This window comes from Lutjanus erythropterus, chromosome 14, assembly GCF_056507025.1.
Source record: "Lutjanus erythropterus isolate fLutEry1 chromosome 14, fLutEry1.hap2, whole genome shotgun sequence".
Lineage (NCBI taxonomy): Eukaryota > Metazoa > Chordata > Actinopteri > Lutjaniformes > Lutjanidae > Lutjanus > Lutjanus erythropterus.
In genome coordinates this window covers 33,652,587-33,676,791 of record NC_139330.1, presented here as the reverse complement: position 1 = coordinate 33,676,791, position 24,205 = coordinate 33,652,587, and the positions used below count along the sequence as shown (strand labels likewise).

Here is a 24,205-nt window from a genome sequence, read left to right as displayed (position 1 = left end):
AAAGGAGAGGAGAGGATGATGGGTAACAGGAAGCGCGGCCAGTGGCTGCCCATCCATGACAGGAATCAAAGTGGATTGACAGAAAGAGAAACGAGTCTGTCTTACAGTACATGAAGCAGTTCAGAGTGAGGAGGTACACCTTTCACTGACTGTGTGTTTGGAATAACTAGCAGCAAACTGGCGTAGATGATGAAGCTGCCAGCCAGTGTTTGAGAATCACACACAAATAAACACGCCACATGTTTGACAACAATTGCCATTGATCTGATTATTAATTATTTCTTCTGATTTCTTTTGCAGCTCTGATCTCTGCTGGTTGCTGCACCAACTCCTGCAGGAGTGTAAACCTTTGGGAAAGGTGAGTCACATCCTCACACTCATGCAAACACACATTAATAAGACAGATAAAATGCTACAGTTGCAAAAATTGTAAAAAAAAAAAAAAAAAGAAAGAAAGAAATAAATTAAAGAAATTTGATTGTTAAATTGGTCCTAAATTTATTGCAAATTAAAGCTGCACTAATCTTTTTTTAAACAATGGATCAAGTGCAATATGAGAAAGGATCACCCACTGACAATAATCCCCCAATTCTTAAAGGGACAGTTCACCCCCCAAAAAAATTACATATTTTCCCCTCTGGCTTGTAGTGCTGTTTATCTGTTTAGATTTTTTTGGAGTGAGATATCGGCCATAAGAATATCTGCCTACACTTTTTTCTATTGTCTACTGTTTTCTGTATAGTAAAACTGTTGGAAGAAAGTAGTTCCTGCATGCAACTGCTCATAACCCACGTCTGTGGATTAACTTGAGAAACAGAGTCATGATTTTTGGAAAGAGACACTGGTTTACAAATTTTTGAAATGTCTTTTTTGGTGCATTGAGCACCACAAGCTGAGTGCCGTTTAGTTTCATTATATTGGAGAGAAGGCAGACATCTCTGTGGCAGATATCTCCAAAACTCTATAGATGGAAAACTATAGATGGATAAACAGCACTACAGTACAACGGAAAAATATGTATTTTTGACTTCGGGGCATTTAGGAGATAGTTTTGTTTGTTTCTTATGTTTTACAAATAGGGTGATTTATCTTGACAAATATGTTCTATTCATATGAATCTGTCTTTTCAGACATATTTAAATTTTTAAAGAAAGCAAACAAACCAAACACTGTCTTTTGATACCACCTTTCACATTTGTGCGATTTTCACATCCAGTGTAGGTTTTCTTACACACTTGGAAGCAGAGTGAGACCAGGTGTTGCCACTAAATCCTACACACTGGTCCTTTAAGAATTGTCATTGATTATTCTAAGTGTTCACCATTTCATGTGACCCCCCTCACACTACACATAGTCATTTGATTGTATTGTTAAAACAGTATTAAAAAAAAGGTCAGTGCAGCTTTCATTTGCAATCAATTTGTGATTAATTTCATGTTATTGTTATTATTTTTTTGTATTAGTTTAACTGTTAACATTTATTTTTTGTCAATTTTATTTTATAGCAATTTTACTATTTATAAAATTTGAGACTATGTCAGACATTTTTCTAGTGGAGTATCCTTGATGATACATACACACACAGGACCTACAGACATGCATTAGCTGGAGAGACGCACAGCGGCGGGGCTGCCACGTTGTTGGGACTCCCAGCAGTCAGAGGTCCAGAAGGTGAACTGGCACACAGTTGTATGTTTCTGGAAAACCCCACCACACATAGTAATGTCATGTGTAAGGAATGTCCAAAAATGAATACATTGGTCCTGAATTTATATCCCATGAACAAAAATCATGCAGCTTCATGCAGTTTGTCCCTCTTTTACATGAATTGTTTTTATCTATTGTTTGTAGTGTTTGAATATTTTTTTAACTGTATGTATATACTTGTTTTAATTACTTTCTTTTATCATGTACCTTTTTTTTATGCTGTATCTTTCAAATGATTTAAACCAGGGGTGTCAAATGTATGGCCTGTGTGCCAATCCAGCCCTCTGGATGACTTTGCAAGGTGCCTACAATGCAGAGCAGTCATTAATTCCAGACCAGAATACAGTCCCCTGAAAAAAAGAATCAGTGAATACTTATAGAGGTCATATTTAAAGATATTTAACTTTGTGCATGATCAGCAGCTTCAGGACAAAATAATCAGTATCAGACTTCTGTCTTAAATCAATATTGTTGGTGTGTGTTTTACAAAGCAGGGGGTAACTGTTCCTTATTAGTTTTGGTGTTGTGTGGTGATGCCAACATGACTACACAGGATTGGAAATGTCTGGAAAATTTAAATACAAGTTGTTTGAATCACAAAGAAATAAAATCCTTTATCGCTGTTCAGCCCCAAAATACATAAATGTTTTGTGCATTTGTAGATGTGCTGTGATCTGCACATTGTAATACACATGATATGACAGCAGACTGACTGACTGACATGGTTGAAACTGGACATTTTTCTTAGAACATCTCAGACTTTTCTTTAAGGGGCTATTTAAGCTTTAATTTATTCTGGCTCTCTCACATACATATATTCTACTTTAACATAGTACAGAAATTTTCACTCTTGCATACAATCTTTGCAAGCCTAAAACTAACCAAACTGACAGAAAACTGAAAAAAAAAAGATAATAAGTCAACCAAGTATAAAAATAAGTCAAGAATATGGGAGTGAAACCCCAGTCTCCAGGGTGGAAGTCCTATGATCTATGACAACCTGCTCCTAGTGGGGACTTTGTGGCTCTTGATATCACCTGACTTACAAAAGTGCCTCTCTAGAAAGTCCTTTCTGGTCCTCTTCCTGACAGAAAGTCCTGAGAGCTAACGTCTCCCATGTCCTGGTATTGATCCTCTGTTTTTTGCACCTCTTACTGTGGTGAAAGCATTTTAGACATTTTACATAATCTTTGAAACATTTAAATTTGTGAAATTTGATCTGGACCTTGTCCAGTGTGACACTGGTTGACAAGTTTCACAGATCTGAAACTGTATTTTAAGCTTTTTGCCAGACAGGGCTTTCTGATAGAGAAGTTAACCATATTCCACCATGGTTACAGAAAAAAATGTGATATGATTACAGAGACATTTAGTAAAAATGAAGATTATTAGTTGTTTTAAAATAAAGAATGATATATGACCATGCACAGTGCACACACAGCTGCCAATTCAATATCATGGTCTCCAGTGAGAAAATGCTTCACTGTGGAAATATCAATATCATAGTGGAAATTTCAACATTTTTTATCTTTAAATCAATCAATCAATCAGTTGTGCAAAACAAAGGCAGGGACAGCTGAACAACCAACAGACATAAAACACTAAGAGCTGCAACAATCAATCTATTATTAATCAAGTATTAAATTAATCTGCAGTCATTTTTTTTCAGTGTCTTAAATATGAATATTTTATGGTTTCTTTTTCCTCTCTGACAGTAAACTGAAAATGTTTTGAGTTGTGCACAAAACATCACGTCATCTTGATAGACGATCATCTTGATGTTCATAGACTAAACAACTAATCAATTAATTGAGAAAATAATTGATTGATTAATCAATAATGAAAATAATCATTCATTGCCCTGAAAACACAATATCAGGCCACACAATTTAACTCTATTTTACGCCGAGGTATTCCAAAAGTAATGGAAAGTAATCAAGTTCCATTATTTTAATATTGTGATTGTGATTGTTTAAACAGGTAATTAGTAACTGTTTCTGTGAAAGGAGAATGTATGTGTCTGAGAGGGAGAGAATGAATTATGACTTGTGCAGCCCCTCATACTGCAAACAGGTGTTAAATATCAACATTTTGACTTGTTATGCAGTGGTTTTACTGGTGTGGCCAAATTGAGCTGTATGTGTCCCAAGAACTAAAATGATTCAAATTGTTACTTGGCATCATTGTAAGTGAGGGCCAGCCCTCAATGACTTTTCACATTTAAATAAAGGTAGTATTTGTAGATTATTGAACCACCCCAGATTCCTACAAACCACTGAGGACATGACCTCAGTGTCCTCAGTGGGAGCTGCAGCCCTGACACATGAGGCAAGTTTTGGTAAAGGTGGCTTGCTGCATAGGGAAAAGGCAAATTTTGTGTGTATGTGTGTGCGTGCGTGCATATGTGTGTTTGTGTGTGTGTGTGTGTGTGTGTGTGAGGTCACCCTGTTGTGACCCCTGCCTTAATGCACTGGCCGCAGGGTGAGTGATGGCCCTGGGTTAATATTTAATGATGAAGCAGTTCTTAATGGGGGAATAAATCAGCCTCCATCTTTACCTGCAGAGGAAGGATCTTTACATTCTGCTGAGCACAGGCTACACACACACACACACACACACACACACACACACACACACACACACACACACACACATGCACCCACATGCACTAATTGCGCCATTTCCTTCTTGTCTTTCAGCTTTGATTCCTCCTGACCATGACATGCCTCTTGATCAGATGCTGCTGTGACAACACACACCCCAGAGAGAGAGGAAGAGGGTTATTAGCAGGATGGATGGATGGAAAGACGAGCGGATCGATGCATAACTGGACGGATAAATGACGAAAATTCAAAATCGAGCAGTGAAGTGGGAGGGAGCAGATGAGTGAAACAAGGCGACAAAGAGGCAAAACACTGGAAACACTTGAACACTCTTTCTGCCCTGTCTGCTGCTGCCACCGCTGCTGCTGCTATGCATTATCCTGTGGACCACCAGAAAAGACTGAATGTTGTTGTTCGGGCGGGCGGACGCTCATCCCTGTGTTGCCAAAATGAAGAGAGGAAAATAAATAAGACAGATGAGAATCTTTGTGTTGCCAACAAAATAGTCCTACCTCTTTGGAAAGACAGAGACCTTGTGGATGACAGGAGCTGTACATGGAAGAGTAACTTCTCATGCTAACACTGGAGGCCCCCCCCCCTGCTCTTTACAATCACAGCGCCAGTGATTCTTTGAAAACTTAATGGTAACTACTTTTACAAAGTCATTGTAGACCTGGAATTAAAGCACAAAAGTGAGGAGTTTTCCTACTTAATTAATTTAATTCTGTTATCTGACAACTTGGTTGTTATTTTTGTAGCATTAGCTGCAGTTTTCTATCATTTCTGGTAACACTGTACTCACCAAGGTAATTTCTGAGATCTAGGAATAGGACAAAAGGGCAAGAAACACAGGAGATCAAACAATCAGACAGGCTGTGGATCAGGCTATCAAAACTTCCATATTTGATGGTAATACTGAAATTGAGAGCCCCCGAGAATTTATATGAATTAGGGTTTGGAGTTTAGTTTCACAACTAGAACTACAAAAAAACAGTTGATGAGTCAGTTGACAGCAAATTAATTGACTTGTTTTAAGTGTTCTGTGATTGGGATTTAAATATCTTTGGATTTTGAGCATTAATAGGATGGATTTTTCACATTTTGTGACTCTACAAACAAAATGATTAATTGAGAAAATGATTAATACCACTGCTGCCTCACATTAACACTTTGGCAGATGGTATTAGCACCCAGGTGTCAGTAGTAGCAAACAATGCAAGCCAAAACCTGTTTCACACAGGACTACAGACGTATAATATGAACTCGACAAGGCATTGCCACCCAGCCCTGCTTCCAATTTTTCCCAGGGGCTAATGGTGGGAAAATTCCCCAAACAGTATTTTTCCCCATAAGCCACCATTATAAAAGAGACATCTGTAAAACTGTCACAACAAACAAGACACGCCAAACTGCAAACAAGATCAGTTATGACTCTTTCTGTGATTATTTTTTTTATCCATGGAGGCTTTATATTTGTAGAACTTAACCAGAGGAGAAAAAAATGGTCATCACACATCATCACATCCAAGAAGTAAACTAGGAAGCTAGAAAAATTTTTTGGCTTATGCACCAGTCGAGGAACACTCACTGGACTAGATGTGGACATTCCACATCTATGCACAGGACTCCAACCCCAGTCTCCTCAGTGAAAGTCCTGTTAGACCCATTCATTCATGGCAACGTCCTCCCTATGTTCTTTGTCGCTCTTTATTCTCTCCTGGGTGCAAATACACACTCTGTAAAAGAAAAAATGTCATCAGTGGAAGGCTTTTATTGTGCAACATTTTCATAAATGCAGTGTTTGTAATCAGTTGGATGAAAATAAATAATAAAAATAATTGTTAGTTGTAGCTAGGGCTGTGCAATATGGGAAAAAAAAATCATATTGCAATTATTATGACAAATATTACAACTTCAGTATGATTCATTATTACCAGGAATGATAATTTTTGTATTATAATTTTAATTTTCATTGAAAAAACCTGATGTCACAGCTTTGATAGCAGCATCTATAGCAGTCACCATTGTTGTTATTAGTCCTCCTTGGTTGCATTGCACAGCTTGACAACTCTTGTGGCACTGGTTGGCTAATCATTAGTCTCCCCACTGTACTGACTGGTGGATTATCTTTTGTTTTGAGAAACCATTGTTACATGTTGTAATGTCAGACCAGAAAAAACAGCCAACTCAGTGTGACAGGTGGATTTGAAGGTCTGGTTAGTGTAGCCCGAATTCTGGCCCTAAACTTGATGAGTACAGTGTTACTATTACTGATAGTAATTATACTCAAAACTACAACACTAAAAGCCAGGTTAAAAAGGCAAAAAAAAAAAGACCTCTGACCATTTTTTTGAGCATAGAGTCTGTTTGGAATTAAAACCACACAGTAACTTCAGATGAATAAAGTTTGACTCAGCCGTTACCAGCACAGTTAGGATTTACCTCCAGTTCAATCAAGCAGAGAAGCAAACCAGTTCCAGTTGCCATATTTGGAAGTATACGTAGCTTCTGTGTGACATTTTGTCCCGGTGTAGTTCTGAGGCATTTACCCAGGGTCATTGGGTAATTGAAAGGTTTACACAGAGGGATGTGTGTGTGTGTGTGTGGGGGGGGGGGTTAAATATGTTCTTGTTTAGGGGAGAAAAAGAAGAAGGGTCGGCTAATTTTCTGCTCCTCGTTCAGCTTTTGTGTCAGGGTCCGTTTCTATACCGACAGTGTTATAGTATTCTAAACCTTGTGTCAGCGTTCAGTCATATATATGGTGCTGTGTGTGTGCTTGTCGTTTTCCACACTCCTGAGCATCTAGACATGGACAACATGCCTCGTGCTACATTTTATTACTGCGTATACGAGATGTGGCGATTTCAGATGAGTCAGAAAGATCTGGAATGGATTTGTAGGCTGCACAGTGGATATCCCGCAAGACTAATTGACTGGAAAAAAAAGTATACCAAAAATGAAGAGCAAACATTTATTTGGTACTGACAATACTGCATTTAAATTGGTCTTATTTTCTACAAATTAAAGTATAGGCCTGTATTTGTGGTCTACATACTTTTGAACATGATATTATTGAAATCAAATAGAAGCATTAATAGAATTAATATGTTTCATGTTGAAGTCCTCCCAGGGTTTTTTTTTTGATGAGACAGTTAACTTTGCCCAAGTTTATTAGGATATCATGTTAGCAGTTTACTTTAGCCTGCTCATATGCTTAATAATATTCAGATATTATCATGACATTTGAGAGTGGCATTATATTTACTCTAACCAGCTGGATAGTTTGTCAGTTATGATAGATACAACAAACTGTGAGAAAGTCACATCTGACAATGTCTCAGTATTTGACAGACACCACCTAATGATCTTGAATCTCTTCACTGTAGGTGTTTAAACTAACTCTAGCTGTTTAAGCTAATGTTAGCTAAAGCAGCTGAAGCTTTGAATCCTGGAAATCTGAGTTCAGAACTTTTAAGGTGATATTGTAAACCTAGATCAATGATGCAAATGTGCAGAAACTTGAACATGGAATTCTTATGACTTTTGATCAACTGTCTGTCATCTTCATTCGATAATATTGAGCTATGTAGCTCCCGGTTGTTGGTAGTCTTTTATGAACAACAAGAACACACAGCATAATCTCTATTTTGTGGGGGGTTTTTCTACAGACATCTGGCTATGTGGACATTTGCAAACAAAGGAATGCAGAAAGCACAGCAGTCAAGATTGTCAGTTTTGCTAATTCAGAGAATTGATGCTAATTAGCTAACATTACAGCTGATTACATTTACCGGTAACTAGAGAGCCCCAGAGTCATAGAGAAAAGAGAGACAGAGAAAAAAACAAAACAAAACAGTATATCAAGGCCATGGTGTACTACATTGAGCAATCGAAATACTACACAATTTCCACATTTTTGGTTGATTTTTGGACACAAGAGGGCAATTTGTTTCCACATTTTAGCCAGTTTGTGTGCATGAGATAATTGTATATGAGTCAGCACAACAGACCAGCCGTTCTCCCCAAAGCATGAAGTATAGTGAGCTTACTTCAAGTATAATGCGAGGCATGTTTTGCACAACTTCATATTTGTACAGGTGAATGCAGTGAGCTCCCAAGTACACTAACTGTGCAATGACAATTATGGACTAAACTATAAGTCAACCTAAACTTGGAATTATTTTTTCACAATAATAAAGCCTATGTTGAACATGTAGGTATTCTAACAACATGCAACAACAGCTGTGTGTTAAGACGCACACAACTCAACTAATTGTATCTTGTGCACACAAATTAATTGCAGGAAATAGCATTTCTAATGCTTGATTAAGTAAAATGCAGACTTGACATACACATTTTTCTCTCCATGGCTAATCTGGGGCTCTGTAGGTAACACTTACTACAATTTACTAAGACATGGGGCTGGGCAGTATATTGATATTATGTCGATATCGTGATATAACAACAGACGTCTTTGGATATCGTTATGTCATCATATGACATAAGTGTTGTCTTAAGTCAGTGGTTCCCAAACTTTCTCTGCTGGGCCCCCCTTTGGTTGATAAGAAAATTTTCGCGCCCCCCTAAACCTGTCACACATACACATATTTTGTTTTCAGACTCCATTGCAGTTTATTTCACACATTGTAATTAATCCAAACCTCATAAACTCTAATACAACCCTCATAAACTACAGGTTGCAATAAACTACAACCTCTTTTGGAATAAGAAGTAAATAACGAAATAACAAACCACCTTAACAGTGTAATTATGTTCAGTGTAACAGGTTTCTTTTTTTTTTTTTACTGTGTAACAATACTCAACATTGCTATCAATGCATTTTTCAAAAATTGCAATTGGCTTGTGTGTCTGACTTCACACAAGCCACTCAGCGAGTCTATTTCCGACGGATGGCGCGTCAATTGACACATAGCTAGTCGAGCGGGCAGGAAGTCAGGCACGGAAAACAGGGGAGAATCCGGTTGATTTTCAAAATAAAAGACCCCGTGCAGACTCGCGATCATAAAGACAGACAGAAAATAAACAATTTAACTATGTAGCCTGCTTATCCATGGTAGAAGCGGGCAACACGCTCCGCTGCTGAGACGCTTCTGAAACGCTGCTGATCTTAATTGAAGTCGCGTGCATGTCGGAGCAAAACGGCAGCGCAGCCGCGCCTGGTGTCAATACCAGGTAAGCCTTACCGCGCCCCCCCTGCAATGGCACCGGCGCGCCCCCCACTTTGGGAACCACTGTCTTAAGTGATGTTCTTTTCTGAACTTAACTGAACTTAGCTGTTCCATGTGTCTTAGACATTACATCCACATTACTGATGATTATTTAGAAAAAAAGTCATTGCGTTAATATTTTGGGAAAGCGCCATTAGTCGCCCCTTCAATATTGCTGCATTATCAATAAATATCAGCACCAAGGTATTTGGTCAAAAATAACTATAATACTATTTTGTCCATATCACCCAGCATTATCAAGACACTTTGGTATCTAAATTTTGTCATGACAATGTTAAACATTGAGCCCTACCTTCATTTAAGCCACTGGATGTTTAAATGTGTTCTAAGGTTTCTAAGTAGAAGAAGCATCTTTTGTGTCAATGACAGAACTGAAGCGTTATTTACCGTGGGTGGGTAAGTGGAGACCGCTTTGGATTAATGAATAAATAAATGCTCCCACATAAACATTACTTCTAAACAAGTATTTTGTGCTTTGCTTTCAAAGAGGAAAACACAATTCACTGAAAGCACAGATGCACAAAATCCAAGGTCAAGATTTACTGAGAAATGACTCACCGACGTAGCAAAACAGAACTTGAGGTTTGTGTCGTGCTGAGTTTCAGCACAATTAGCATAAGGGGATGTCTGCCCTCACCAAAATACGTGGGGTAATTTATGCCAGGATGTTTACTTTATCTTTATTAGCAGGATTTTCACCACCAGATAAAATTATCAAGATGTGTTGTCCTAAAAAAAACTGGATGCTTGGGTGTGCAGAAAATGTGACATTTTACTTGGTGCACACACAGTGGCTCTCAATAATGTACACATACAGACATACACACATATACATTTATCCTGAATCCATACTGTATAACCTCTTCACCCTGTGAGTTTTTTTTAGAAGTGGTGACAGATGAAACAAGACAAGTACTATAATATATTATCAAAGACATCTATGTTTTTAAAAGTCAAGAGTAGTATATCTGCTTAGTTTTATAAATATATAACTACAGTTATTATTTTTGACTTCTTGGTATTATATAACTAATTATTATAACCAGAGATGTATGTATAAGCTAATAAAGTGTCTTTATGTAAAAATGACTTCTTCACAGGAAGTGTTCATTGTATTATACACACATACAGTATTTATACTAAACCTAATTCCAAAAAAACAGTTGGGACGCAAATAGTTTTTGTCAATTTGAACATTAAATATCTTGTCTTTGTGCAGTATTTAACTGAATATATGTCAAAAGGATTTATAAAGAATCACATTGTTTTTATTTTACATTACATTACACATACATTTTACACAGTGTCCCAACTTTTTTTTGGAATTGGGGTTCAAACAAATAATGAGCTGTTCATGAATGTAATTTAAGGGAAACAGTGTGTCAATACGGCAGCTTGGTCTGTGCCCCTACGCTTCAAACTATGATGCTGTAGGTACGACTCTAGCATCATTTCTGGAGACACTCCTATAGTGTTAAGTTTTGATGCGCCATAGTGCCATGTGCTATAGAATAAAGAGGAAGAAAGTCACTGTATGGAGGATGAGGGGTGGATGGGTGGGTCAAACAACCACAGCACTTTCACTGAGGAGCCTGGGTTTCAATCCTTGGATGACACCAATAGTTAATGTTGACTTCTTTTTCAGATGTTCCAAAAGTTATGTATCTAATTTACATAACATAACTAACACATACTATATAACCCAAGCCATGATCTTCTCCAAAACCTACCTACCCATGTATTTTTTGCTAAACCTGACCAAGTAGTTGTTGTACCTTTAGTCTGAAAGTCTTCCTAAACATTGCATATTTATTATTGGTAACTTGACCACGGAGCATTGCGTGTGCAAACTTGATGCTAGAGGCCGTAGACATGGGCACTGACTTGGTTGAACAAAGAGTTGAGAAAGTCAGTCGTTCTATTGAGCTGAGACAGATTCCATATTCTGTTCGTGTTCAGAGGCTGCTGCTCAGCACAGCAGACGGCTCACACCGTGCACACTCCCATTTTCAATACAGTTGGTTTGATGAAAAAAAAGCAAAACTCTGCAAAACTGCACACTCACTTGATGTGAGGCTTCAAATGGATTTTGGCCATCGTCTCCAGTGAGGAGCGCTTTTTACCACAGGCAACTGCTGAAGGTAAAACAGTCATATGCTGCAGTATTTCACCCAGAAGCATTTTGGATAAAGCATGAATCCAGAGTTCTTGAAGTTCTGGGCTTCACCTGGAATTTTGTCAGCGATTCCAAGTGTTGCAGTAAACCTCAGTCAAGTGCATTTTATCCCTCCAGTACAACACGCAATTTCCATCATAATTGCTGGCAGACAATGTGCTGTGTCTAATTCAGATGGTAGAGCCACAAGTTACTGTATTAAGTGCATCAGTGTCAGAAGTGTTGTAATTCATGGCTGTTTATGCTTGTTGACCAATTAATTAAAGTGTTCGGTGTTCTTTGCCAGTAACACATAAAACAAACAAAACACACACTTAGCCACATGTTAATTAAATCTTAAGAATAATACAGCTGCTACAACTTTATTTGTGATCCTTTCAAAAAGTTTATGGCAATTTTACAGCTGCATTTTTTTTCCTGCTTTGCCTTTTTATGTGGACTTTCTCGTTCTTTATACTAAGTCACATAATTTCAATGGCAAAACAAAACTTAACGCTAGCAGGGTGCACCTACAGTGTCACAGTTTGAATCCTAAGGCCACTGACCAAGCTGTTGTGCTGTTGGGTTGGTAGTGAGAACATGCTGTTCTGACAGACATTATGGGGTAATTTATGTGTGAAAACTGCTAAATGAAAAAAAAAATTGGATGATTTACGCAAAACGTCAGTTGTACATTCAGACAAATGCTGCAGAGAACTCAGCTCTAGTGATGCCTCCAGGGTAGCTTGGCAGCTCTTCATCAACAGCTCCGTTAACACACAATTCAGGACCCGACTGCTGCCATTTACTATATGCTAGTTTATGATGATCGCTCTTACCGCTCTGTGGCAGCACACTGTGCTTATAGTGCACCCACTCCTTCCCCATCAATAACATTACTTGTTGTGTGTTGCACACACTGCTACCCCATCAATAACATTACTTGCTGTGTGTGTATGGTAAGCATATCAGGCATTCTTTATTTATTTTATTCAATTACAGCAGTTGTAGGTGTGTATTCTGTGTGTGCGTGCGTGTGTGTGTCTGTGTGTGTGTACTCCGTGTACAGTGAACAGATGGCTGGCTGGCTGCCAGAGGAAATGGTCCCCTATTATTTATTAGCTGGGATGGCAAAGGATCAAACAAATTTGAATATGAGCCACCCACGCAGCACTCTGTATCACTCTGTGTCTCTCTCCCTCTCTCCCTCTCTCTCTCACACACACAAGCAGCATAACACACCAAACCTGCTCTCCTCTTTAGTCTGTTTTTCTCTGCCTCTCTCTCTCTCTCTCTCTCGCTTTCACACACACACACATGAGTAGAGGAAGTGACTTGCTTGTTAAGGTGTGTCACTGTAAGCACAACAGACTACAAATTCCCACTTTCTCCGTCTCACACACACACGCACACAGTACATGTAGCTTAACCCTGCAATGCAGCAGTGTTGTGCTCCCGCTGTCTCTGTCTGTATGCCAGTACACTATATTCTAATAAGTTAGTTTAAAGAACTCTTGGAGTTCTACGTAGTCACTGAGAGAGTTGACAGGAAAGACAGGAGAGAGTGTGCCTCTGCTCAAACTGGGACAGGGAACCTGCAGGAAAGCTTTATACCCAAAATAAGAAGATGGTGTTGGCCTTCAAAAATTTAACCTTTGAGAAAGTCTTAGAAATTGGAAGACAGTGATAGGCAGACAATTGCACAAGTCCCTCCAATCCGAGTCCCAAGCAAGTATCAAGTAATTCGGTCCAAGTCTCAAGCAAGTCCCAAGTTTTTTTGTCATGGGCAAGTCAAGTCAAGTCAAGTCAAGTCACAAGGTTATGTCGAGTCAAGTCGAGTCAAGTCACAAAGTTGTCGAGTCAAGTCAAGTCAAGTCAAGTCGCAGATTATGTCAAGTCAAGTCTCTCACTATTGTTCACCATAGATAAAGAAACTATATACTTCTATTTCTATATCTATGGGACCCCACCCCCCAAATGGTTTGGCCATCAAACTTTTGTTCAGTATGCTCTATGTGCGGTCGGTAGAAGTCCGATGCACAGAAAAGAAAATAAAAGAGAAGAAGAGAAGAAGAAAATAGAGGCTTTAGAGATTTATTAAATATTTTTTAAAAAGGTGATGACCATAAAGCTGAGACCTTTACAGTCTATGGCTGAGACGAGCAAAGTCAAAGTAAAAAAAAAAACTAACAAAACAAAAACAAACAGCGAAGCTATATGTTTACCAGCCTTGTAACATAATACTGTCCAGCTCTAATGTTAACATCCATAGGTATAAAAGCCACGACACGTCATGTTTTTGACAGGAACAGCTGACTGACAGGGATGACTGTGGTCAGGTGAAGGAGGGGCTTGTTGCACCGTGGTGAAGCGGGCGCGCGCGGGGGGAGGAGAGAGAGGAGAGAGCAGCAGTCAGGTGAAAGAGTGATGCGGGAGGGGCTCGTTTGTCGTTTCCCCGTTGCGGAGTGGGGGTTGGGGGCGGCACTCATCTTGTCTCAAGTCGAGTCGAGTCTCGAGTCTCTGACCCTCCAAGTCCGAGTCGAGTTGCAAGTCGTCAAATTTGCAACTCGAGTCAACTCGAGTCCGAGTCCCTATGACTCGAGTCCAATTGTCTGGTGATAAGTGATACATATTGATAGAAATTCTCACTCCCAACTCATCAAACGGTGCAGCTTGATCAGTTGCCCTAAACTTTTATGCCTTTATTTAGTGGGTTGAACCCCTGGCCGCTGCAGAGGACTCACAGTCTATCAACTGAGCTACTAGGCCACCACTTTAGCAGACACTTTCATCCAAAGTGATGCACGTCTGAGAGTGAATACAATAGAAGCAAGGATCTAGTCAAACAACAAAAGTAAGTTCTGTAAAGCAATGTTTGATTCTGATAGGACGTAGGTGCCTACAGGTAGTGCATGAGGTGATGCATAAGTGCATAGTTTATTTTTTTAAATATTTTTTGCAGTCTATCAAGAGCAGAGGTGTTCATGAAATTGGCAGAGCGTTGTGAGCAGGACGGAACATAGACCTGAATGAGGGAGTTCAGGTAGGCGGGAGCTGTTTTAGCTGTTTAGCTGCTTTGGGTTTTAAATTTGATGCAGGCAGCAACTGGAAGCCAGTGGAGCAATCAAACAGCGGTGCTACATGTTCTTTTGAGCTGGTTAAAAACCAGACGTGATGCCACATTATGGATCACATGCAGAGGTTTGAACATACATGCGGGGAGGCCTGCCAGGAAGAAGTTGCAGTATTCAATGCGTGATATTACAGGAGTTGTGCTGCATGTTCAGACAGGTAAGGTCTGACCTTCCTGATGTTTTCCAGGGCAAATCAACATGACAAAGCAAAAAAGGCCATGTCAGCCTCGGAGGTTAGATGGTCGTCAGTCATGACACCCAAGTTTTGGGCAGACTGTGTTGGCATGAGCTGGGTTGATGTGAGCTGGGTATTGATCTCTTGTTGTATCAAGGGATTGGTTGGGAGAACAAGGAGTTAAGTCTCGGAGAGGTTAAGTTCAAGCATTCTTTCATCTATGGTGAGATAAAGGCTTGACATGGTGAGATCCGAGCAGAGAAAATGTGGTCATCTGGAGTGAACAACAGAAAGAGCTGGGTATCATCATCTTAGCAATGGTATCACAAAACCATTGGAGTGGATTATTACGTCAAGTGATGTGGTGTATATTGAGGAAACAAGGGGACCGAGGATCAACCCTTGAGGAACCCCTGTGAATAAGAAAAGACTTTTTTATTTACAGAGCTCTGTAGTCAAGTTAGCAATAAAAAATAGGCAGTGTCCACACAAAAACTACTTGGTTGGGTTTAGGAAACACAACTACTTTGTTAGGTTTCACAAAAAATAACATAACTTACATAAAACAAGGTCTGTATTTGTTTGAGCCATCCATCCACTCCGCCGACTTTTTCACAGACTTTTTCTCTCTTTATACTACGTCACCTGACTTTAATGGCATATCAAAAGATAAAAATACAGGGGTGTCTGCTGAAATTATGATAGAGGGGTATCTACAGCATCATAGTTTGAAGCATAGGGGCACTGACCAAGCTGCCATATTTGACGCACTGAGAGTGAGAATGAATGAGTAACAACATTTTCTTCACCCTCCAGGTGTATGGGAAATTTTCCAAATACGTGAAGGAAAACTCTAAAGTCACCTTTGCTGATTTAAATGCACTAATTGATGGATCAGTAGAAAACACCCAGGAAGCCAGGGTTTGCGTCCCGTGTGAACATTTCACAATATCTCAAGTTTCATCCAAACTTACGTAACATTATGCTATGTGTGTCATGTGTAGGGCTGGGTATCAGTAGTCAGTACCTTTAAGGTATCAGTTGAAATAATGTAGTCAAGTAGTACAAGTAGTACAACAAGTAGTACTGAAACATCTCCAATCAAACAATAGCTGCATTCAATCCTTTCAGTACTCAGATCTAGAAAAAAATATTACTGATATATATATTTTCACAGCCAATCACCGCAAGCATTCAAATAACAAATGAAGTACTCCATTGGTATCAGTATCCCTTTAAGGGTACTAGTATTGGTATTGGTACTGGTATTGTAACCCAGCCCTAACCATGGGCGTTGCTTGCATAAGTGACATAACATTACCTAAAACCTAAACCTAACCAAACTGTGACCATTTCATGGTGTTAACCACCTGTTATAGCAAATATATTTCCAACGGTGGACAAACACAGAGAAATCCATAATTCATTCAAAGTAACAGTGCATTTCCTGCTAGCCATTGCTTCCAAGCGGGCTAAACGCAATGTGAATAAAACGTCACCACATCTATTAACATGATTTCTGCCTGAGTCTTGTCAGACAGATTTTCATCAGCTACGGTTGTTTAAAAATGAAGATAACAACTTCATGATCCCATGCTACTTCACAACGTCATTAAGCTAAGTCATATGCTGTGCAGGCTCTCTGGCAGCATCTGGATGCTAAAGGCTACCTTGTGTATCGGTATGAAACACCATGGGGCGTGACAAAGCAGTGTTGTATTTGACGACCTGGGTTGAGAATGGGTTGTATTTTCAGGTCCTATCAGGTCTGTAGAGAGTTATATAAGCCTTAGTTTTGCACAAATAAAGGGAAGTGTATTATATAACATTGTAATAACAATGTAAATATGACCAAAATTGCATGTGCTGTCGTTTTAATACCATATGTTGATATAATACAATATGGCATGCCAGCTGTCTGACTTAGATTGGAATCCACTTTATTTTACAGGACAGATATGTAAGTCATGAGTTTGCTTGGCCCTCCTACTGCCAGCCCTGAGGCTGAGGGGCCTATTTTGGGTTTTGTCATGGAGATGTGGGGGATTGGGCAGTTTTATGTCATTTAAAATGCTCTTTTTCTATCTCTTTGTTCTGATTGGGCAGTCATAAGTGAGCAATGGGCAGTGAGGCAGATAGTGAAGCTAAATCTAGGCATATATCCTGCACACATTAGTCCCTCACATCACTGGCACACACAGGCACACAAACATGAACACACACTCCTTTCCGCCTCATTGGGCCTGCTTGTTCTTACATAATTGTCTGCTGAGATGTGAACAACTGCTGGCTAACATGACCCCGTCACGATGGTAACAGACCTAAACTTTCCTCCCAAGCCATGATGTGATTATCTGTGTTTTCACTGGTTCAGTCTCAGTCGCTGGGCTCCACTAATCCTGGATTGTGAAAGCTAATTTTCCCAGCAGTCACTGCAGGCGCTCTGCTCCAGGCACTCAAAGAACCTGTCAACAAGGAAAACCATTTTGGCTGAGAAATGGTGTGCATCATTTGTCAGGAGAATGTACTTTGAAAAATTAAACTTGCTGAAACTGGTTTATAGTGCCGTTTTGTTTCTCTCATTATGCAACATGAGACCTGGTGTGCTCCCGTCCCTCATCATATCTTCAGAGGAACCAGCAATTTACAATGCAGGACAGCTTCTTAGCTTAGGGGAGTGTTCATTTTGGTGTGTTTTACGTGTGTGAGGGGGTTGTTCAGTGAGTGGGTGTGTGAGAGCCACATCAGTTTGTCAGTTTGTATCAGAAATGTAAACTGACAAGCAGTCAGACACAGTGTGTGCTACCAAAACAGTAATGATATGAAAGAAATTCTCAGATACACTGACAGTTCTGCAGAAGAATAAAGTGATTTTTCTTTTTCATAATTATAAATTTGAATTGCTACTGGGGTATAAATGTGTGTGTTACCTAACCTGAACTTCAGTCAGAGATACTTATTGCAGAATGAAGGGATGAAAGTAAGTAAACTTTTTCATATTTTCTTCTTTGCACAGAGATTCCCTTATTTTGAGTAACACCCATTCTTTAGAATTGGGGAAAACTGAAATGTTTTGGTTTGCTTTAATTTTTTAATTTCTAAACTTGCTCTATACCAGAAAATAGCCTTGTCACAGACAAGAATTCACAACTTTAAACAATTTAAAAGTGTGTTAAAGCTCTTTAAAATCCAAAACTAACAAAACCTATTGATAACACAAGCATATCAATATGCCGTTATAATCATCTTTGTTTAAAATACTAGTTTTTTCAATGAAAATATTGGTCTTTTAAACGTGTGTCCCAAATTTCCATCAACTCTGTCAAATTTTACAAAGACATGATTTAATCAGGCAGAAAAGGGATTAGCTAAACCCTGAGGACCCCGTCTCACTTCCTGGTTGAAAAAAGGTGGTAATTCTGTTCAAGCACTGGTAAAATTTCTATTTTTTGACAAATTCATTAAATATTAATGCTATCAGACGTCAACTCTGTAGCCCTTCTAAATCAAAGCTAAATAAATAAATAAATTATGGTTTAGAAATGTGCATTTTGATTAACTTTAGGAGAATAAAAAATGCATTTATCTGTTGTCAAGTTGTTTCACAATAAAACACTTACTGATGCAAAACTATACCTCTGAACTAAGATGGAATAATAAATTAAGTGTAGAATAAAATAAAGAATGTGGTGATTAATTAGACTTACAACAGGCTCCATTCATGACAACTTACAACAAGATTTATAAAGTATTAGTGGTGGATTAGTGTAAGCGATGGACATGATGTATTATATGTCCAGCATTCATAATGCATCATAACTGTATGTAACATTGTAACACAGCACATAACTACCATAAGCCAGTCATAAAGACAAAGTGAACTGCCCTGACATGTTAAGACAGATTACAAATTAGTTTCTGACGTGCAAAATTGTCTGTAAACATGAATAAAATGCTATAGCATGACTTTGTGAGCTTGAAGTGAAGTAACCTCACAGCATAAGGTTATTAGCGACCGAATGATATTATAACAAAATTAGGAGCACATTGGCATGGTGGTATAAAGCATTATGAACTTATATTATTCCACCACTTATAAAATGCTTTGTAATGCTTGTTTTATGGTGTCATGCACTGTTATAAACATTTTCAGATATACGAGCCTTATGAACAACTTGTGTATGCTTCATCAGTCATTCTTTATGTGCTCCTAATGAAGTGCGCACTTTTAGAAAGTTATACACTCCAATCACACACATTTGACCTTCCCTCTGTCTCAAGTCTCATCTGTGTGACTTCACAGCCAGGTGTGTGGATGTTTCGTTCCTTGCGGCTGTACTGAGATCAGTGCATTCATACTGCAGACTGAACAGAAGCAGCTCTGAGCGACACAGTCTTTGTAATCACACGTTCCCTCTGCAGCAGCCTATTGAGTCAGTGGTCGTGCAAAGAAGTGATACCGCCTGCAGACTGCTGAATGTGCTTTCCACCTTTAAGCTTAGTCAGATTATTTAGGAGTGTAGATTTAAAAGTCAGAAAAGCCATCTGGATATTATACATTCTCTAGGGTGTCAAAAAAGGTAAGGAATCCTGTCTTATAATGAATGTATAGAACTCACTCAGTTTCTAAAGACAAAGAAATGAGGACTATTTCTCAGTATGTTTCTTTTCTTCACTTATTGAAAATACTAACAATCAATTAATTATTAATATTTATTAGATACAAAACATGTTTTCTCCCCTCATCTTCAATATTTTTCTGTTGGTTTTGTAATTTTTTTTCTCATTTTAAGTAGAGGTTTAATTGTGCTTATTCAACAAATGGCTTGGTGCAAATTGCTGCCACATTTGATTAAATATACTATTTATTAAATATACATGAATACATTTTTATTGGTTAAATTCTTAACAGCAATTAATCATTAATGTCCTTACTCCTTACTGTGCTGCTGCAGTGTTTTGTGTTGTTTTTCGTTTGTATCTCATTGTTTTCATTGGCCCGTTTGTGATCAGATCACCTGATTGGCTACTAAAATGCAGGTATAAGATTTGGATATTAATTTAAATTGTGCTCAATACTCAACTATGATTTTAAAAGTAACCAAGTTGATTACAGCTTGGAAAGCATAATTAAGTTCAAGTAAAAGTACAGACTTGAAAATGTACTCATAAAAGTTCAAGTGGCCAAAGAACTACTTAATACAGTAAATTACAGTAATCTGAGTATTTGTAATTAGTCGTTTCTACCCCTGGTTAGAGTAGAGTAATGTTAGCATTTAGCTCAGAACACTACTGTGCATAACTGTACTCTCAAACAGCTGTTCACAGATTAATATTGGTTGGATTTGGCATTGGACGGGTACAGAGGGACCACAGGGGCCTCCTCACCTTTTAATCCATCCCTGAACACACACACACAAACACACACATGCAACAGAGCAATTGAGCGTCTTACTTCATTAGCTCTCCACTGAGAGATTATTCCTGGCAAAGACTAATCTTCATTCTAGTAGCTCAGACCTATAATAGGCACCCCCTGACAATAGAGGGAAGCAACACTGAAGAATTATCATCAAGGAATGAGTAGAGCAATTACTGGCAACACACACACACGGGGGCATGGGGACAGGTTTAACTGGTTGTGGAATCAAAGCGAGTAAGACGATCTGGATTTAAATGTTAGTTGTGACTTCTTGAGCTGCTGTCATATATATTGTGTGTATTTTTAGTGTTTTTTTTTAAGTCAGCTGGTGGTGTGAATTGTTAATCCTCGCATGTGTTGAATCTTGTCACTTGTCAATAGCAGGTGCTGCTTAATCACTTCAAAAATGTCTATTGTAACACAACATATCATTTTATAGTGTGCTACATTCGACAATAGCTGATAAAGTCTTGTTATAAAGTCACATGTGCGGTGCAGTTTCTCTTGCTTCATTTTGTTGAAACCAATATCAGAGTGTTGGATCAAGACAGAGTGCAGCAGACAGAACAAACAAACACAAACAAGCTCCTCCGCTTCAGGCCCAGGAGAGATTCTCATTCTGATGGCAGGTTTTTGCACTCGCTATGTGATGGCTGGATACTCTGCACTCTCTCGTCTCACATTGTCTCACAGTTTTAAAGGTCTGTATATTACACACAAACTTTGCACACGCATTCATGGGTGTTTACATTGATGATGCTCATATTCACACTTTGCACAGTATTTTTGACAGACATTTACATTTAAGCCAGTTATTGTTTATTGGACATTTGCATATAACGTGTATTTTTGCTACTTTATTTTGCAATTGTACAGTGTTCATCAGTCACTTATTTATGTTATTTCTCTCATCTTCTCCTGATATCTTTATTTATCTCTCTTGTATTTCTATATTTTATAATGGTACTTTCAAACTTTTTGTACTATAAAAATATACTACTAATAGTAATGTAATAAATTTACTATAGTTTCTTCACATTTATATTTGTCTCAGTGCTCAACAGCATTCAGAGTGGAAGACAAAGGAAGAATTTCTTTGCAGGAAAACTTTAACTGTTCAAGTTCAAAGCATTTATTGTCATATGGACTTAAACTTTGAACAAAGTAACTGACTGAGGCAGCGGTAAACCAACAACTGTTCTGTGTGTTCTGCAAGTTAAAATATTAGGCTCATGTAACTGCAGTTTTCCACTGGAAAAGGTGTTCTGACGGTGAGTATATCGTATACTTAAACCGATATTTAGGGGTACAAAAATATGTTTTGCTGCTGACCCTGAGCACAGCAGTACATTGCTTAGGTTCCTGCACCGGTACTCCTGCTGCTGCTCCTGCTTCAAACTGGTGAGTACTGACCACCATCTATCACACAGACTATGGATAAGTACCTCATACAACTTTCAGCATAGCCTGAACTATCCCTTCATCTGATGTTTTTCCTGGTTTGTTGATGCAAGAAATCCCTACTAAAAGTCATCTCGCTGTAATGGCCCTCTGTTCCTTCCTTTAGCAACACCATGAGGTTGACGTTGTTGGTTTTTTAGCAAAATATCTCAACAACTATTAGACGGGTTGTCAGGAGACTTTGTGCAGACATTCGCAGTGTCCAGATGATGAATCCTGATGACTTTGGTGATTGGTTACTTTTGTGCCAGCGTGGGGTTCACATTTGTGTTTTATGTATAATATTGACGTCTATTGGATGGATTACCATGAAAGTCAGTACACACACTAATGTTCTCCTCAGGATGAATTGTAATAACCAGTGTCTAGTAATCAGGGCGCCCTACGTTGGTTTATGACCAAATATCTGCAAAACTAATGGCACTTCCATTAGCCTCAGATTTTGTGTTTAGTGCTAACTGGTAAATGTAAATTCAAAACTTTAGTTTTGCAAAAAAAAAAGTTCTTGCACTCCTTTGAGGTGGTTTTTGGCTTTTGGAAAAGACTTAATGTATTTAATTGGGCATGTTCAACTAGTACAGTGGACCAACGATGGGGCATGGAACCACTGCAGGTGGGACGTGGAAGACCAGGGGGAAGATATGAAGTGAAACTAAGTTAAATGAGTAGGATTTATGTAGGGAAATCAGCAGCAACAAGTGCAACAAGACTTTACTAATGCAATTTTCACTAATATTCCTCTAGGATCCTTTTTTATTAGTTGCGCCCACTCTCATTGTAAAAGTCTGTGTAAAGGTAAAAAGAATTTTTCTTCTAAACACATTATACATGTTAGAAAATACTGAGAACTCTATAGTTCTGAATTATGGGGTTAGACCAGTAAACTGTTGTTCATGATTCAGATTTTTTTGTGTGAAGCTGAAACATGGCTGACATGCTGGAGCCATGATCCCTGAACACTATAAGCCCCATGAACCAACACACGACCAACACTGAATCCCCCTCCCCTCACCCTCCCTAACGGTCAGTTATGAACATATGTGGACATTAAAGCTGCTAGACAGAGTTGTTTTAGTTCTGAATTTTTTGATCATTCATCTTTGGCTGTGTGGTTACTAACGCAAGTGTATGTGTTGTGACAAACAATTTATTATTGCTTTACACAAATTTAAATGATTGTTTTAAAAAAGTCGGCCGGGGGTTGTGAACTTTTTTCGACTTTTTTTGACAGAAAATGTCTGAGAACCACTGAACTAGTCGGAGTCCCAGGGGCAGACCCTGAACTTGCTGGAGGGATTACATATCTTATCCTCCAGAATACCCTGAGAGCCTGCTCCCAACGCCACCCAACCCCAGATAAATGAAAGAAAATGGATGGATGCTTTTCATATGTTCAAACCTGTCAGGAATGGTTTGTAAAACACCACAGAAAGGTCATCCAGTGTCCAAAAACACTGTTGTGCTGTTGCACAACCACACTTTAGAGCAAGTCAAAGACTGCTACATTTTTTAAGAATTTTTGTTAGTTAAAATATAAGCACTAGTGTAAGTTTTAATTCAAAATATATATTTTTTTCATGCTTGTTATACATGCAAGGATGTAATGTTTCAAGCAATACTCTTGCCCATAACAAGATTCTGTGGTTAATTAAACAATGTCTCTTATCTTTAAGGTTAACTGTCCAGTTTTTATTGTTTTTACTGTCTCTTACTGGGTGAGAACATTAAGAGTTAACCATAATGTCAGTCTGTGTGCTGTTTCTATTCACTGTGTTAAAGACGTATCAATCTGTAGGGCCAGACCTAGAATCTGTTGTACTGTACTGAGACAGCTACATCAGAGTACATAAAGACCACAGCAGTTGGCACAAGGTTACATCAGAATACATCCAGTGTGTGTGGAGGATCAGGTCACATCATTAAGATCACAGAGGGTGAAACACATCGACCCTGATACTTAATCCTGCTGAATGCAGCCTGACATGATGCAACACACCCAGAACACGCTTGGAAAGTGCCAACAACAAGACATATCAGCACACCACCATCACGCACAAATTATTAGCATCAGCTATATTAGCCCAAACCCATCAAGTGGTGGCCATAAATGAGACAGAAAGAAGAAAATAAACACAGAGAGAGAAACCTCTCAAATATCAATCTTAAGGATTCTGATGAAAAACAAGTGAGGCAAGGAGTCAATTTGAAAGTCAAACTGGCAATTCAATTCTCCACGCATTTTGTGTGAGGGAATTGAAACTATAATGATACTGCAGCTGTTGTACTTCAGTTTTCATTT

General features: G+C 38.6%; 1 protein-coding gene across 1 annotated transcript in view; it reads left to right on the top strand.

Moving 5' to 3' along the window:
- Nucleotides 1-5,211, top strand: part of LOC146315848 (uncharacterized) — a 50,872-nt gene extending 45,661 nt beyond the window's left edge. Inside the window, exons 3-4 of the mRNA XM_084735952.1 lie at nt 301-358; nt 4,407-5,211. Of these exons, the coding sequence (XP_084592078.1) occupies nt 301-358; nt 4,407-4,422 (74 nt within the window). The 3' untranslated portion in view covers nt 4,423-5,211. The remainder of the gene's footprint in view (nt 1-300; nt 359-4,406) is intronic.
- Nucleotides 5,212-24,205: the final 18,994 nt, after the last annotated feature.